The sequence below is a fragment of the Malaclemys terrapin genome, chromosome 2 (assembly GCF_027887155.1).
Source record: "Malaclemys terrapin pileata isolate rMalTer1 chromosome 2, rMalTer1.hap1, whole genome shotgun sequence".
NCBI lineage: Eukaryota > Metazoa > Chordata > Testudines > Emydidae > Malaclemys > Malaclemys terrapin.
In genome coordinates, this window is record NC_071506.1 from 169217303 (window position 1) to 169230502 (window position 13200).

At 41.7% G+C, this 13200-nt stretch overlaps 1 protein-coding gene across 3 annotated transcripts in view; it reads right to left on the minus strand.

Moving 5' to 3' along the window:
- Window positions 1-13200, minus strand: part of ANKS6 (ankyrin repeat and sterile alpha motif domain containing 6) — an 84482-nt gene that overhangs the window by 24846 nt on the left and 46436 nt on the right. For all 3 annotated transcript variants that reach the window (XM_054019769.1, XM_054019770.1, XM_054019768.1), the window contains exons 12-13: window positions 10450-10642; window positions 8232-8348 (exon numbers count right to left, since the gene is read on the minus strand). In XM_054019769.1, the coding sequence (XP_053875744.1) occupies window positions 8232-8348; window positions 10450-10642 (310 nt within the window). The remainder of the gene's footprint in view (window positions 1-8231; window positions 8349-10449; window positions 10643-13200) is intronic.

Genomic DNA, 13200 nt, shown 5'->3' on the forward strand with positions numbered 1-13200 from the left:
TTGGGGCCCAGACCGGGATTGGGTGTTTCTATTGGTGCTTCTTATAGTCTATGGGTGTTTCTTATAGTCCCTTGACTTTTTATAAGGGGGCTCATATTTAGCGTGAGTGGCCTGGGTGGGAGCCTGTTGCAGCTTAAACTTGGTCCTGGCCAGAGCTGGTACATAGAGGCCCAGGGTCTTAAGCTTTTTGCAGGAATCTTTCCATGCAATTTCATGTCCGTCTGTTCGGCAAACAAGGCCTTGCCATCGAATGGTCAGCCCAGACAGCAGGAGCCATGACGCCCCCCTCATGGACGCTGCGGAGGCCATAGACCTTGCAGCCGTATCCACAGCATCCGACACTACCAGAAGGGCCGCCCTGGCAGCCGCTGTACCCTCCTCAACCAGAGCCTTGAAATTCTTCTTGTCACACTCTTAGAGGGAGTCCTCGAATTTGGGCAGAGAGCCCCACAAGTTGAACTCATATCTCCCCAGGAGGGCTTGGTGGTGCTCCACCTTTAATTGGAAACTTGAGGATGAATAAACCTTTCTCCCAAATAGATCCAGTCTCCTTGAGTCTTTATTCTCAGAAGTAAGGGCTGGTTGTATCTGCCTATCCCTGTGGTTGAGTGACTCAACCACCAGGGAGTTGGGGGCAGGGTGGGTGTACAGGTATTCATGCCCCTCTTAGAGATGTGGGGCAAGGAAGCCAGGGTTTGCCACAAGGCGTTCAAAATCTTTGCCACCCCTTCATGGAGTGGCAGGTCCACCCTGAGCAGCCCCGAGGCCAAGAGGACGTTGAAGAGGGAGTCCGAGGGTTCCTCCACCTCCTTGGCTTGAAGGTTAAGGCTTGATGCCATCCTTTTCAACACTTCCTGGTGGGCTTTGGAGTCCTCATGCGCGACAGGCGGAGGAGGGGCTGTAATCACCTCATCAGGAAGGAGAGGGCCCCACAGTGATGAATGCCCCACTGACTCCTTCCTGGGAGGCTGACCTAGGGAGAACGACAGTTTCTCTGAGCCTCCGGCCACTGAGCGAGCCTCCACCGTGGGCTGCGTTGGGGGCCACGGAGCCCATTGGTATCATGGTGCCGGCCATGGAGCCCGGTGCCACTGCACCTTCTGTAGCACTGGTGGAGCAGGCTGTTCAGCCTGACTAGCCTGTCCCAATGACTGACGAGTGTGAAGGGAGGCCGGACTGGCATATGCCTTACCACTATCCCGGGAACAAGAGGAGCGGTGGCGTCGGGAACGGTGCCGACCACAAGACTATGATCCCGGTGTGGAGGTGCGGGAGAACCGCCGGTAGAGCTGCTCCGCGATCGGTTCTGACAGATGGATCCGCAATGGCGAGGTGCCAGCGATCGACACCCGGGACTCTAGGAGCGGTGCTGCAGCGGGGACCTCGAGCAAGACGAAGAACATGAACGGTGTAGATGCCCATACCACGAAGGGCTACGGTAGCCTCTCGGTGACGAGGACCTCCGGTGCCATCTGTCCCGGTCTTGACAGGGCACATTCTCCTCGTGAGGTCTATGGTCCCTCACGGCGGAGGGTTGCCTGGAACCCCTGCCGGTCAGTACCCAGTCAGACAACCTGGTGGGGGTCAACAGGGACCCGGCAGTGACTGCGGGGATCCAAACGGTGGCTTGCCTCTGGACCAGGGAGCCAACGGTGGCGGTGCCCCTGGTACCAGCAGAAACATAATGTCCCGGGCTGCTTGCAGGTCCTCCAGCCTGGAGGGCACCCGGATGTCCAGGGAGGTCGGTGCAGAGTGGGCCAGGCTACTCTGCTCAACCTGAGTCGGAGGCCAGGAGGCCGACGGGAATCGAGAACTGCCCAATGTGAGTCTAGTCTCTCCCCTGGTCTTACTCCGGTGTCTCGGCAGAGAAGACCTCTTCTTAGCTTTCTTGGAGTGTCCCGCAGACAGGGAGTGGTGTCTGCTGGTAGAAGGCACCGACGCATCGCCGTGCACCAACGCTGCGGTGCTGACTCGGAGCGGCGCACCGGAGTCGGGGTTAAAGCCGACTCCATCAAAATGGGTCGGAGCCAAATGTCCCATTCCTTCTTGGTCTGAGGCTTGAAGGATCTGCAAATCTTGCAGCCATCGCTGAGATGGGTTTCCCCCAGATCCGCGTGGGGATCACTCACGGGCATCGGCTGCTTGCAAATGTCGCACGACTTAAAGCCCGGGGCACAGGGCATGTCCCAGCCCAGGTGCACTAAACTAACTCTAAACTAAACTACTTTAAATACAGGTACTACTAACTATGAACTAACAGAGTCCAAGAGGGAAGCTGCAGCCAAGCTAGAGCAGAACAGTTCTGATGCACCTTCACTGTCGGCAAGAAGGAACGGAGGGTGGGGGAAGCGCGCAGCACCTCTTATACTGCGCCATAGAGGTGCCACTCCAGGGGTCGCTAAGGGCGCTCCCCTACAAGTACTGCTAGGGGAAAAACTTCTGGCACCATTGCACGTTGCACGTGGTGAGCACACACACCTATTGTGGAATGCACATGAGCAATCACTCAAAGAAGAAAAATAGCAACAGTTTTATAGGTACTGATACCAACTATGTATACCAAAATGAAGCAGCCTCTAAAGAATCAACTTCTCCCAATTTAAAGTGCATTGTTTGTATAAGGGTAATATGAAGTTGCATTTTCTTAATTTCAGTTATTCCCTTTCATTATTTTACTACATTATTAAGACTGTTACCATTAATTTTAATACACAAACAAATAATGCATTCAAGTGAATAGTATGCTACGTCTGATTATATATTGCTAATAATTTAATCAATCAACCATTGAGTCTAACAATGACTCCATAACTATTCAAATTATGTTATGACAGAAAGAGCATTTCCCATGTAACAATCATCTCAAAGACAATGATTGCTAAAAAAAAAAATCTATGTAATACTCATATATCAGAGTCACAGTTGTTGTTTTTTATTATTGTTGAGGGCTACTGAATATGAGAAACCTTATGTCCACCTAGGACTGGGAGAATAATAGATTTTTTTGGTTTGGCCAGAAAACCAAAAACTCAGAATAGTGGGGTAATCCCAACTACACATGCATAATGAAGGGTTCTAAATTAGCTGTTACCACTCAAGAAAGAGATCTTGGGGTCACAGTGGATAGATCTCTGAAAACTTCAGCTTAATGCACAGCAGCAGTAAAAAGGGCTAACAGAATACTAGAAACTATTAGAAAAGGGATAGAAAGTAATACAAGAAAATATCATAATGTCACTATATAAATCCATCGTGAACCCACACCACCTTGTCCAGTTCTAGTTGTTCCATCTCAAAAAGGAAACAGTGTGACTGGAAAAGGTTCAGAGAAGGGCAACAAAGATGATAAAGGGTATGGAATAACTTCCATATGAGGAGAGACTAAAAAGACTAGGATTGTTCAGCTTAGAAAAGAGACAACTAAAATGGGATATGATCAAAGTCTAACATCATGAATGGTACGGAAAAAGTTAACAGAGAAGTGTTATTTACTCTTTTCCACAATACAAAAAATCAGGGGTCACCCAATGAAATTAATAGACAGCAGTTTAATACAAACAAGAGGAAGTACTTTTTCACACAACACACAATTAACCTGTGGAACGCATTGCCATGGGATGTTGTGATGGCCAAAAAGTATAACTGGGTTAAAAAAAAAACTAGATAAGTTCATGGAGGATAGGTCCATAAATGGCTATTATCAAGATGGTCCGGGATGCGTCCCCATGATCAGGCAACCCTAAACCTCTGACTACCCAAAGCTGGAAGAGGAACATGGGTTGGATTATTCCCACTGTCCTGTTCAGTACATTCTCCTGAAACTCTGGTACTGATGACTGTGAGAAGTAGGATAGTAGGCAAGATGGACCATTGGTCTGGCCCAGAATTGCGGTACTTATGTTCTTGAATATTCAATATTGTTCATGTTTTTGGTATTTGTCAGCACATCGAAAAAGGTCTGGTCAGCTTCAGAAAACTGTGTATGTGTGTGTCTGTCTATCCACAATAATCTTTACCCCCATGGTTAAAGTACTTGCCTGTGATGTGGGAAACCCATGTTAGAATCCCCACTCTGCAGAATGACTTCTAAACTCAGATCTCCCTCCTCCCAGATGAGTAGGTTATAGGCTATTCTGGGGAGGATTGCTTTCAATCTCTCCTTCTGAAGCTGTTCCACTTTGTATAAAGACAAAATTATTCACTGGGTCAGAGTCACAGACACAGTGATTCTACAGAATGATGATTAAGTCACTCTCTTGGGAGGTGCAGGAAATGTGATTCAAATCTTCTCTCTGCCTGACTCAGATGAGCAATTTGACTCCACATCTCCTACGTCCCAGGTGAGTGACTTACTCACCAGGGTATAGAGAATCCTCAAGCATCCCTTAGCATCAAACAACTTTCTTACCAAAGTCTTTTAGATTTTCCTTTCCTTATTTTATGTCTCAGTTTTAAAAGACGACATAAGAAATAGCCTAACGTATTTTAGCCAAAAATATGGGGAAAAAATAGAACACATATTATAATAGCCTCAGAAAAATAAATGAATTATATCTCAGCTGGACAGGAGAAAAATAAATAAATCTCTCTCATGGTGCTGCAAGTGAGATATGTTGCATAACTCCAACAGTATCAATTTTCCACACATCAAGAATAAATTTCTAAACTCCAATAACTTGTGTGCTTAAGGGCTTGTTCTTCTTAGAAAAACAGTAAATATTTATTTTTGGAAAAATCAGTCATTAATAATTCCAAACAACTGATCCTCCGTTGAAGTTGTTTTAGGACACTTTGAAAATTAAAAATATCAAGTTTCAAAGTCAAGATAAACATATTTCTTATTCTCATAACATGCAGCTTTGTTTCATAAAATGCTGCCTTCTGTACTTTAATCTTATTCAGATCTGCTTTTAAATATTTGGGGCCAGATTCCCTGCTCAAGTTCTGAACTCTTTGCAATGCTTGAGCTGCTTTGTGCAATTTATGTCAACCATAGTTTGCATATGGTCCATTAGTGAAGGGCTGGGACAGATTAAGAATACAGAAGCCATAACTGGCTTCCTAACAACCCTCCCCTTTCTCCTGCACGACAAAGACCTTGATACATGACACAATCTGATTACTGAATTTCAACCTGTGGGCTTGGGGTTCCCTTGCAAGATCTGGAGAAATTAAAATTTGGAGGCGTTGATAGCTAAAAATCTTTTTCAAACACACTTTGAACTTTTATCACAATCAGTTAAATATTTAAACTATATCAACAGAGTTCTACAAATAGTCATCTCTGTTAATATTAGACTGGACATATTGTCCTAGCTATTTCTGTAGTTTCATCTCCTCACCTGATTTATACTTTCTTTCTGCCATTCTACCAAAAAAAGACTATTTAATTTGAGAAGCTAAAGTAAAATAAGCAACCAAACGGAAAATTATAAAAATGTAAATTATGGAATTACACAATAATAATAATATTATTGTAAAAACATATCCCTTGGAGATCCTATGGACTTACTTTAAATAATGACACTTGCAAGCCTCTTACAAACGTTCTTCTCTTTATATTTTCTTCTTCTACTTTTAACTATCTTTTTCTTTTCCCCATTAATACAATCACACGAAAGAGGACTTAAAAGGGGAAGTCGAGGGTAATGAATATAAATCAGGAATTAGGAACTGTAGAAAGTAGATAAGGGAAGCAAAGAGACACAAAGAGAAATATATGGCCAGCAGAATTAAGGACAATAAGGAGTTTTTTAAATATATTAGAAACAAAACAAAAAAAATCCTGACAATGGTATTGGTCAATTACTAGCTGGAAATGGTAGAATTATCAATAAAAATGCAGAAAAGTCAAACATCTTCAGTAAAGATTTCTGTTCTGTATTTGGGGAAAAAATAGATGACATGGTAATGATAACATTCTTTCCATTCCTCTAATATCTCTGGAGGATGTTAAACAAAAGCTAATAAAGTCAGACATTTTTAAATTAGCAGGTCCAGATAACTAAGAGTTTTAAAAGATCTGACTCAGGAGTTTTTTGGACCATTAACATTGATTTTCAAAAAGTCTTAGAGCACTGGGGAAGTTCCAGAAGACTGGAAGAAAGCTAATGTGCAAATTTTTAATATGAATAAACGGGATTTCCTGGGTAATCATAGACTTGTAAACCTGATATCAATCTCAGGCAAGATAAAGGAGCAACTGATATGGGACTCGATTAATAAAGAATTAAAGGAGGATAATGTAATTAATACAAATCAAAATGGCTTTATGGAAAATAGTTCCTGTCAAACTAATGATATCTTTTTGTGATGAGATTACAAGTTTGGTTGATGAAGGTAACAGTGTTGACATGATATACTTAGACTTCTGTATGGCATTTGTCTTGGTACCCAAACAAGATTTTGATGAAAAAAATTGAATGATATAAAATTAACAAGGCCCACATTAAATGGTTTAAAAACTGGCTAACTGATAGCTCTCAAAATTTAACTGTAAACAGAGAAAAATCATCAAGTGTTTCTAGTGGGGTCCTGCAGAGATGAGTTCTTGGTCCTATGCTATTTAACATTTTTGTCAATGACCTGGAAGAAAACATAAAATCATCAGTGATAAAGTTTTCAGATGACACAAACATTGGAGGAGTGGTAAATAATTAAGATGACAGGTCACTGATAAACAGCAATCCGGATCACTTGGTAAACTGGGCACAAGGAAACAATATGCATGTTAATATGGCCAAATGTAAATGTATTCATCTAGGAACAAAGAATGTAGGCCATACTTAAAGGACAGGGAACTCTATACTGGGAAGCAGTGATTCTGAAAAAGATTTGTGAGTCATCGTGTATAATCAACTGAGCATGAGCTTCTAATACAGCACTGTGGCAAAAGAGTTAATGAGATCCTGAGCGGCATAAATGGGAATCTCAAATAAGACTAAAGAGGTTATTTTACTTCTGTGTTTAGCTATGGTGCGACCACTGTTGGAATACAGTGTCCAGTTCTGGTGCTCACAATTCAAGAAGGATGTTGATAAATTGGAGAGGGTTCAGAGAAGAGTCATGGGAATGATTAAAGGATTAGAAAACATGCCTTATAGCTATATCTCAAAGAGCTCAATCTATTTAACTTAACAAAGGCAAGGATAAGGGAGGTCATTTGATTACAGTCTCAAGTATCTACATGGGGAACAAATATTTAATAATGGATTCTTCAATCTAGCAGACAAAGGTATAACATGAGCCAATGGCTAGAAGTTGAAGCTAGAGAAATTCAGACTGGAAATAAAGTGTAAATTTTTGACAGTGAGGGTAATTAATCACTGGAACATTTTACTAAGGGTCACAGTAGATTCACCATCACTGACAATTTTTAAATCTAGGATGGATGTTTTTCTATGCTCTACGAATTATTTTGGGAAAGTTCTATGGCCCTTTGTTATACAAGAGGTCAGACTAGATGATCGCAATGGTACCTTCGGGCCTTAGCAGTTATGAAATCCCTCTTAGCTTTACAAAAACTCAAAATAAAATAAAAGATATCTTGAAGGACTGATTCCTCCTTTAAGTCCCTCTTGGGAGCATCCTTGTTTACAAATGAGGGGTGCTTCAAGGTTGTGGACAACTCAGGTAGCAGTCCTCATCTTAATGCATGTCTTCATTAGACACTTTTACCTCAAGTTAATTGACTGCCAATTAATTCAACTTACTTGACATATTTCTAAAAGCTGGTGAGGACACTTCCCACACATTTGATCCATGCTACAAATGTTTGTTCTATACCGTAGGCTGATCCCCAAGGTAAAGTCTAGTGTAGACATCCTTAGATCTTTAAAAGCAAAGGGTCAGATTGTGAACACTTACTCACACTGGTCAGCAGTAAAATCTAAAGGTTTTATTCTTATAGGAGAAGATAAGGTTAATTAGGAACCCCCATTTGTACCTTATATCCCTTTTTTCCTCAGTTCCTTAACTAGTTCTCTCATTTCTCTGAACGATCTCAGTGTAATAGGTGATAAATCCTGAAATATCTGGATTTTGGGGTTTCACCGACGATATTGTGCTCTCTAGCCCTTTTTCATCAGAACTTTTTTGTTGATAATAATGTATAATTTTATCAATTACGTCACTGGAGGGAAAGAGGGCTCTGAGGGATCTATCTACTAATACTTCTACTGTGCTCAGATTTAAAGCCCCCTCTCAATGACATTCTGCACAAGAGAGATTACCTTTCTCCAAGTTTTCACAAACTCCTTTTACTCTCACATGGTTTCTTCTTTCATGATTCTCTATGTCAGAGGTTCTCAAACTATGGACAAGTTTTTGGTGGTCCCCCAACTGGTTGCCTAAAAAGAAACCACACAAATTGTTTAAGCACTATGCTCATGATAACTATATTATAGGAATATGTGCAAATCAACTGCCTAATTTTCTTTTGTGTGAAATAAAGAAAATCTTAAATATTGTAACAAGTCCTTTGAATTTATGAATTTTGCTTATCATAAGGCTTCTAAGTGTGTGTGCACTACCACTGAGTAAGCTCAGCACTGCGGCTCTGGCACTGCCATAGGGTTTCCGAACCTGATGTCACTGGAGATGAGGAAGCTTACAGTGCCACAGCACTACTGGTATAGCCAAAGAGCCTTAATCCTCAAGCTCAGAGTAGAGCTTCTGTGAACATATGTTACTGTAGCACAGAAGCATCAAGTCTGAGATTGTAACACAGTTCCAGGTTTTTGTAAAGGGAGCAGTTTAGATGCCAGATTTGAAGAGTTTCAGCTGGTTCTAAGGCCTTCATGGATGTGATTAACCTGTCAGTCAGTGTTCAGAAAGTGGTCGAGGTCCATTACAGGACAGGGTTGCCAACTTGCTGATTGCAGAAAACCGAACACTCTTGCCCTGCCCCTTACCCTGAGACCCAGCCCCAGCCCTACTCTGAGGCCCAGCCACCACTCACTCCATTCCCCCCTTCCTCCGTTGCTCACTTTCCCCCACTCTTGCTTACTCACTCATTTTCACTGGGTTGGGGTAGAGATATGGGAAGGGGTGAAGGCTCCGGCCGAGGGTGCAGGAGATGGCTCCGGGCAGGGCTGAGAGGTTCGGAGTGTGGAAGGGGGCTCCGGGCTGGGGCAGTGGGCTTGGGATGCAAGAGGGAGCTCTGGGATGAGTCCAAGTGATTCAGAGTGTGTGGGGGGGGGCTCAGGGCAGGGGTGGGGGCCCTTCCCTCACCTGCAGGCGCTGCCCCCACAGCTCCCATTGGCCGCAGTTCCCGGGCAATGGGAGCTGCAGAGCCAGAACTCAGGGCAGGGGCTGCGCGCAGAGCCTTCCTGGCCACCCCTGTGCCTAGGAGCCAGAGGACATGTCACCGCTTTCGGGAGCCAAACAGAGCCAGGGCAGGCAGAGAGCCTGCCTTAGCCCCGCTGCACCGAAAACCACACTTTTAACGGTCCAGTCAGTGGTACTGACCGGAGCCACCAGGGTGCCTTTTCGATGGGCGTTAGTAGGTGCCTTTTCGACTGGGCATTAGTAGGTCCTTTCTATAACAGCCAATCTGCAGTACAAGAACAGTTAGCGAGGAAAATTCTGCTCCCCTTTACGCTAATATAAATTGGAAGTCACTCCACTCCAAAAGTAAATGGAATTAAACCACCAACATAAAATCAGAATATGTGAAAGTAGAATCAGTCCTGAGTTTCTCAAAATGAATAAAGTGCATCAACAGCAATGATATAAAACAGTTAGGGATGTTTTATCTAAAATTCTAAGAGGACTCATATATTAACAATCCAATTTCCAGAAATATCAAAATCAACTATTTTCTATTTTCAATAGCGTAACAGGGTAATTTTTATCAGGACAGTAGCTTAGGGCCAAAATTTCAATTTAAAAAGTTGTAATCTATCTAGGAAAGTCCTAAACATTTTAAACAGTTCTTTAAAACCCCTCACTCTCTCAAAGAATAATAAATCAATAAAATAAATATAATGCACTGCTACAATTAAAGATTATTAGTACCTGCTGACATCATCAATCCAAAATGTCATAACATAATGTAGTGTTTAAATGAATTTGTTAAATAAAAAGAACCATGTCAATTTCAGTTCCATTTGGAACATAATCAAAAAGGCACTTGCTACTGTCAAATTACACTGTGCAAAGTGTAGAAAAGAGGATTCACAGTAGAGGACGTGGGGCAGAGCAGCTCTGCTACATGATTGACCCTGCCCGTCACACATCGAAGAAACCACTCCATGTGGATGGGACTCAAAGGCTTTGAGGGCTGGAGCAGTTGAAGAGTTAAGGAACTGCCAGTCTCAAACGCCTAGAAACAGAATATTTTAAAATTTCTAAAAAGGAAACAAGACTCATTTTTTTCCCCTCATACACAAAACCAGTATCATTATGGCTTCTAAAACTTTGTTTTCTTGACTACAGTGATCTACTCACCTTCATCAGTAATAGTTCCACTGCTGGAGCCACCATTGCTCTTGGCTTGTCTGTGAGATGAAGAGAGAGACGACTCTGCATTGTGAACCTTAGGGGATGGGGATGGAGATGGGGATGGTGTGAGAGTTGGTGATGTGCTTTTAGATGTAGATGAAGTCCCAGATGGAGGTCTTTTGTTCATCTCCAGTTTCTGCTACAGTTAACAATAGAAATGTTTTTGTTAACTAAAACTACCATACAATTAATCATTATAATTAAGGCCCCAATTCAGCAAAGCACTTAAACGGATCTTTAAGATTGTGCTTATGTCCCATTGAAGTCAATGGAGCTACACTGATTCATACTAACTGAAAATTTCACCCCAAAAGGAATGGATATTTGTTAATCTCTCAGGACTGGAATAAAGCAATAATTCCCCACTCCAAACAAAAAGAGTTGTAAATGTTCATTTAAATAACTGTTTATAAAGGATAACATTATTTTAACTTTGGATACAACTTTTTCATTCACAGATTTAACTAAAACACTACTGATTTAAAAACATAATTTAGGCCCTGATTCAACAACATACTTAAGCTCATCTGATTGACCATCTGTGACGTTATCTAATTAAAATCTGACCATGCAAATCATTGTTGCTATCACTGTTATACAATTGCAACAAATCTTATACAAAGTGTGATGTATGGCCAGAAAGGGTTAAACATCCTGCAGGATAACTGACCCAGAGTCAACCATAAGCGAGATGTTAGATCAGTATGTAAATGGTAATTAGGACCACTCCATGGTAGATAGACTAGAACTTTGAAATGCAAACCTGTATTGTTAGAAATTAGAGGTGATACTAATTGTATGTATATGCTCATCTCTTTTTTAATGCTAGCGATGTAAACAGACACTTCTTGTCTGTCACTATAGCTGTTGATTCAAAGATCAAAAGGGAATATTAACATTTAGATTAAATTCGGATGAAATGATGTCATTGTTTTTATGTCTCTTTAATGTTTGTGATAGACTGCCTAATGGATAAATTGCCTTACATTAATCTATGTGGATAATTACCGGCGATGCTTAGGAAATAGATCTATTCAAAAGTCCCCATAATTGCCTATTGTTCGCCAAAGGACTCCGAGCTGTCACAAGAAGGCCTGAAACTGTATAAAGATGCCTTGGGTCCCAATCCTTTTTATCTCAGATCTGCTTGATGCTTCATGCAGGGGAAGCTTAAGTCATAAGATTGAGATCTCCAGTCTCATCTGGATCACCCTGAATATGGACATTGGACTATAACCTATGGGCTATTTCTGAAAGAACTCTTTGCAACTACAAAGCTCACCATCTCTCCTATGAATCTAATCTCAAGAACTGTACTCATGTCAGTATTATATTGATATTTTAATCAATACTCTCTTTTTTCTTTTTTTAATGAATTTTAGTTTAGTTAATAAGAATTGGCTGTAAGCATGTATTTGGGTAAGATCTGAAATATTCATTAATCTGGGAGGAAATGTGTCCGATCCTTTGGGATTGGTAGAACTTTCTTATAAGATGAATAAGATTTTCAGTAATGTTCATCATATTTGACTTGGGTTTCTGGGTGGAGCCCTAAGGCTGGGTTGTTTCAAGGGAACTGTGTTGTTGGCTTCTGGGTAACCAGTGAGGTATTACAGAAGCTGTTTTGTGCTGGCTTGGTAAATCTAAGTCTTGGAATATCCACCAGCTTTGGTGATTGTCTGCCCCATTCTTTCCAGTTCACCCTAATTGAGTGACCCTAGTTGGCTCCCCTGGAACCATGGTCACACCATCAATAGGACTTCAGCAAAAGCTTAGAAGTTAGAGATGTGTTTAAGTGCTTTGCTGAACTGGAGCCATGATGTGTGAAGGTTTTCACTACCTCCTTAGTATTTATATGATTATAACACATGGGCAAGTGACAAATTGTTCTGTATATATTCATTTCACATATATTTATTAAATAGATGACAGCATGGAAATGGAAAAATGGCATGGATGATAAATGTGAGCATACATGTTTCTGAACAGACCATGCCAAATAGAGCCATTACATCTCATCTTATAAATTACTCTGAAGCCATGCACCACCTACTTTAAAGTTTGCATTATATATGGGCCCAAGGGGTCCTGATGACTTTCCCCTGGAGTCCTAGATTCACAGCTGTTTTAAGGCCCCTTTATGCTAGTTAGACTGATGCAAAGGGGCTATAAGGCACACATGAGACACTTAAGAACACTCCTGGTACAGGGGGCCTATATATCAGGTGGAAAACTGGTTTTTGCCAATTCTGGGTCATCTCCACAGAAGACACATGCATTCTGGGGGAGGAGGAGGGAGGAAGCATGGGGGCCATGGCTGGGTGTGTTTTTTTTTATCCTAGCGATTCTGTATCTTTGCAGAAGTTCATATGGGTCATTGCTATAGGGCTTCAAGTTAATGAAGCTCTTAGGCCACCCTAGCTGAGCCAGCCAGCAGATCTTGGAATTTATGCAGGGACAAATTTGCTCCCTGGTGCTTTGGAAGTTGTATTATTATTTATTAATATTACTAATATTATTACCTCCTTCGTCCTGCATGTCAAACTCCGATGACTTACACAGTCTAATACGATATTTGCTTTTTTGCAGCAGCAGCTGCAAGCCCATGTCTAATTTTTTGTCTCATATTGAATCCCCAAATCCCTCTCTGTCATTCTATCCTATTATCTATTATTTTGTTCTTCAGAAGTTTTTTTT